Source organism: Vigna unguiculata, chromosome 4, assembly GCF_004118075.2.
Source record: "Vigna unguiculata cultivar IT97K-499-35 chromosome 4, ASM411807v1, whole genome shotgun sequence".
NCBI lineage: Eukaryota > Viridiplantae > Streptophyta > Magnoliopsida > Fabales > Fabaceae > Vigna > Vigna unguiculata.
This window is the reverse complement of record NC_040282.1, coordinates 34,880,903-34,884,823: the sequence shown is the minus strand read 5'-3', so window position 1 is coordinate 34,884,823 and position 3,921 is coordinate 34,880,903. Positions and strand designations below refer to the sequence as shown.

The 3,921-nt window shown below is 38.6% G+C and overlaps 1 protein-coding gene across 1 annotated transcript; it reads right to left on the bottom strand.

Moving 5' to 3' along the window:
* Positions 1-603: 603 nt before the first annotated feature.
* LOC114182217 (putative pentatricopeptide repeat-containing protein At3g49142) lies at positions 604-3,685 on the bottom strand. The gene has a single exon (XM_028069033.1). It carries the CDS (start codon positions 3,063-3,065, stop codon positions 1,044-1,046), a length of 2,022 nt encoding a protein of 673 aa, XP_027924834.1. The 5' UTR covers positions 3,066-3,685; the 3' UTR covers positions 604-1,043.
* Positions 3,686-3,921: the final 236 nt, after the last annotated feature.

Sequence of the window (3,921 nt, the reverse complement as noted above, 5' to 3'; positions counted from 1 at the left end):
TTCCGTTCATTTCCATATTTAGAAATGAGGTTTTTTAGTTTTCCAGATTTATACGTGATTTTTCTGTTTGAGTATTTTAGTGATTCTAAATATTTTCCTTACATTGTTAAAATCGTTCAAACGTGTCCTAAGCATTAGCATTGCATAATCCACATTTTTAGTGCTTTGTGGCATTTTATCGAACATTTTCATTTCCATTGTTTTAGCATATCTCTCTGTATCTTTTATTCAGATTTTAGGTTTCAATTTAAGTTCCATTCATTGTCTGTAGTTCTTTTAATTTCGTTTCCCCCATATTATTCCTTTTACATGTTGGAATAGGATTTCTTTGGATTGACATTCATGGTCAAACTTATGCTACATTAGGGGGACTTTGGATTATTGTATGAACTTGACTGTGACTTTACAGTTCATCAAGGGTTCTACAAAATGAATTTGGATCAGTTTGGACATATTTTACTCTATTTATAATCAAATTATGCCACAGAAGTAGATTTTAACTTCCGGAAGTTTGATTCAATTTAACTCCATATTTTCTTCTTCTATAAATACTTACGAGAAGATTTATCCAAATTGGTCATTATTTTGAAAGCAAGTAAAGGCTTTAAGAAATCCAAAGCCAATAGGAATATATACTTTTGTCACCTAACTTTAGAACAGCATTGTCCCTAAAGCGTGGCCAATGCAAAATTGCAACCTTTAAATAACCTGTTGACAGTGTAATGAATAAGAACAACAATGGTTCTGCCTTATCCTGCAAGACGAATCAATCACTACTAAAATGCATTGTCCTGCATCAAAAAGGATTTTTCTTTGTTGTACAATCATAGAGGAAGCTAACTAGTACCATTTCCAATCTGTAACATTGGAGTTTGATGGTGCTGCAAAATCCATCTCCCTCTACACCATTTAATCCCTCCTTTATCCAAGTTCTTGTTCCACCGATGTACCAAACAAATAAGAAATAAGAGAATTATCCATCAGCATGTATAGAAACCTTTGAACTTGCAGTTCTCTCCAACTATAATCAGCCAGAAGTAGCTTCACCAATAATCGCAACAAGAGCATGTACCATCCTTAAAATGGTGGAATCGATTGGTGTCCCTGACGACAATTTCACGTTGAACTATCTTAGAGATAAGCTTGATAGCAATATGACAATCTCCACAAACACGGAGGTTTTTGGTAATTCTGATTGGAAGTTCTCGGGTATTCAAAATAGCAAACACAATAGCTAACTTCTCGCTGTGAACAGCTAGATGGCATTCTTTATCCTCCTCCTCCACGTCATGAAGAGCAGAATCAGTCTCGGGGACGTATCCTAACTCTTTCATCTTTCCAACCAGCATACTTAGCTCTTCATATATCTCCTTTGACTGTGGGTGTGACGTGTCACCCGCAAGAAAGGTGTGGACCTGATTATTCAGCTCAACATTGCTGATCCCAGGCATTTTTCGAATTTTTCTTCTCTTCATTAGTGATCGAGTAGCTGTTACTTCTGTCCATCTACCAGCCTTTGCATAAATATTTGATAACAACACATAGTAGCCAGATTGCTCAGGAGCCAACTGAAGCAGTTTGTCAGCAGCTACAAGCCCAATATCCATGTTGGAGTACACCCGGCAGGAGCTAAGCAGTGACCCCCAAACTCTTTCATTAGGCTCCATTGGCATCTGTTTGATGAAATTATACGCCTCATCTACTCGTCCAGATCGTCCTAAAAGATCCACCAAACAAGCAAAGTGTTCAATTCTTGGTGTTATTCCATAATCGTCTGTCATCTGCTTAAAGTAAAGCTTCCCTTCATTGTATAATCCTGAATGGCTACAGGCTGAGATAATCGCGACAAAGGCAATGGAATCTGGACTTTGACCTGAATTTAGCATTTCAGTGAAGAGTGCCACGGCATTATTGCCTTTTCCAGTCATACCATAGGCAGATATCAATGAAGTCCATGATGCAACGTCACGAAACTTCATTCTGTCAAACACTCTTCTTGCATCTTCTAGACATCCACATCTAGCATACATGTCTATCAATGAATTCTCCAGAAGCAAATTTGGACACAGCTTCTTCCTCTCAACATATTCATGAATCCTCCTTCCTAACAACAAAGCTGAAAGATCGCCACATGCTGGAAGTACACTAGCACAAGTGATTGCATCTGGTTCCACTTCACATTTCTCCATTTGTAGATAAAGATCAACAGCTTTTTCAGGCATTGAGTTTTTCATATACACAGTTATCATCACATTCCATGAGACCAAATTTTTCTTCTCCAAATTCACAAACATCTGCTTAACATATGAAATATTTTCTGATGAAGTGTCAGTTACTGCAGGAAGGAGACTAGCCATTGTACCAGCATCCGGTTTATGCCTTAGACACTCCATTTCTCGACAAATATGTAGCGCATCATCAAACCGCATATTCTGAACATATCCAGCAACCATTGAGTTCCATGAAACAACATCCCTACTTGGCATTTCATCAAGAACACGCCGTGCCTCCAGCAAGCAACCACACTTCCCGTACAACGCAATGAGACCATTTCCAACAAATAAATTCAAGTCAAACCCAACCTTAAACACAGCTCCGTGAAGTTGAAACCCGATTCTCGCATTGTCAGAGCAAGAGCAAGCCTTCAAAACACAAGGGTAAGTATAGTTATCAGGACTAAATCCACCACCAACCATGTCCCTGAAAACAATCAATGCATCATTGTACCAATGGTTATTCACATAGCTTCTGATCATAACATTATAGAAAATAACATTCCTCTCAGGAATTCCATCAAACACCTTGCGTGCCAACCCAGGTTCTCCACAGGCTGCATATGCCCGCATTAGTTTGATTCCCAGAGATGGGTTTTCGTGAAAACTGAGATTAAAAACCTTGGAATGCACATTTTTCAATGCTTTGATATCTGGGTATTGGTCTAACGCTTTGCCCAGAAGTTCCAAAACAAGAACTGGGTTTTGTGAGGACCCCGATGAATTTCTAATTGAAGAAAACAAGGTCTGTAACTTAGGAAATTGGTGAGTAAATGGAGGAATTGGTTTCATGAATTTGAAACTGTTACTCTGGTTATGTTAAAAATGAGTGCGAGAGAGAGGGAAGAAGAGCAAAGGATTCACAAGTCGAAGAGAGTGACGTTCTTTTCTGAAATGGACATAGCACATGTTCAGATATTCCTCACAGTTTGTAAAGATTGGCCATAGAATGCTAAGAGCTTTCTCTTTTATCAAAAGGATGGAGAATGACCGTGTGCATTTTAAGAAGGAAAATGCTGTCTTGCATGGGAAAATTTACTCCCATTTTGACATTGATAATGTGACAAATATTGCTTAGATGGCAAAGGTTAGAAAGGTAATATGGATGCACAATTAAATATTTCTAAATTTCTTACGGTTGGGAGAAACGGCAGAAGAATAGATGGGTTGAGAGAAAGAGAGGAGAGAGAAGTGGTGGTTTTCAAGGCTTGGTGCTGCCGTGTTTGAAGGAGTCCAATCCTTGGTGCCGGCGGTTTGGGAACATCATTTGAGGGAGTCGAAACCTTGGTAGTGGCGGTGTCGGAACCTTCATATTTGGCCAGAACTATCGTTCGAGGGTGAATCCCTGGTCACCGTCACTGTAAGGGTGGTCATCGGAGAGTATGTTTTCTTTTGGGGTTCAGTAACTTCCTATAAATCTCAACTCATTTAGAAAAATCTGATCTTTAAGATTACTTCTCTGTCATCATCATCTTTTTGCTGAATTGGCTTGCCTTTTGGGTTGATTCCACAAAATTTTAAGAATCTTTTCAAGTACATGTTGGTTTGGCTTTCATATCACAACGAAGGGGTTTAGATATCAATTATCAAACATTTTACTCTCTCTTTTGAATCTTGATATGGCGTATACTACTTAAAAATTTAGTCT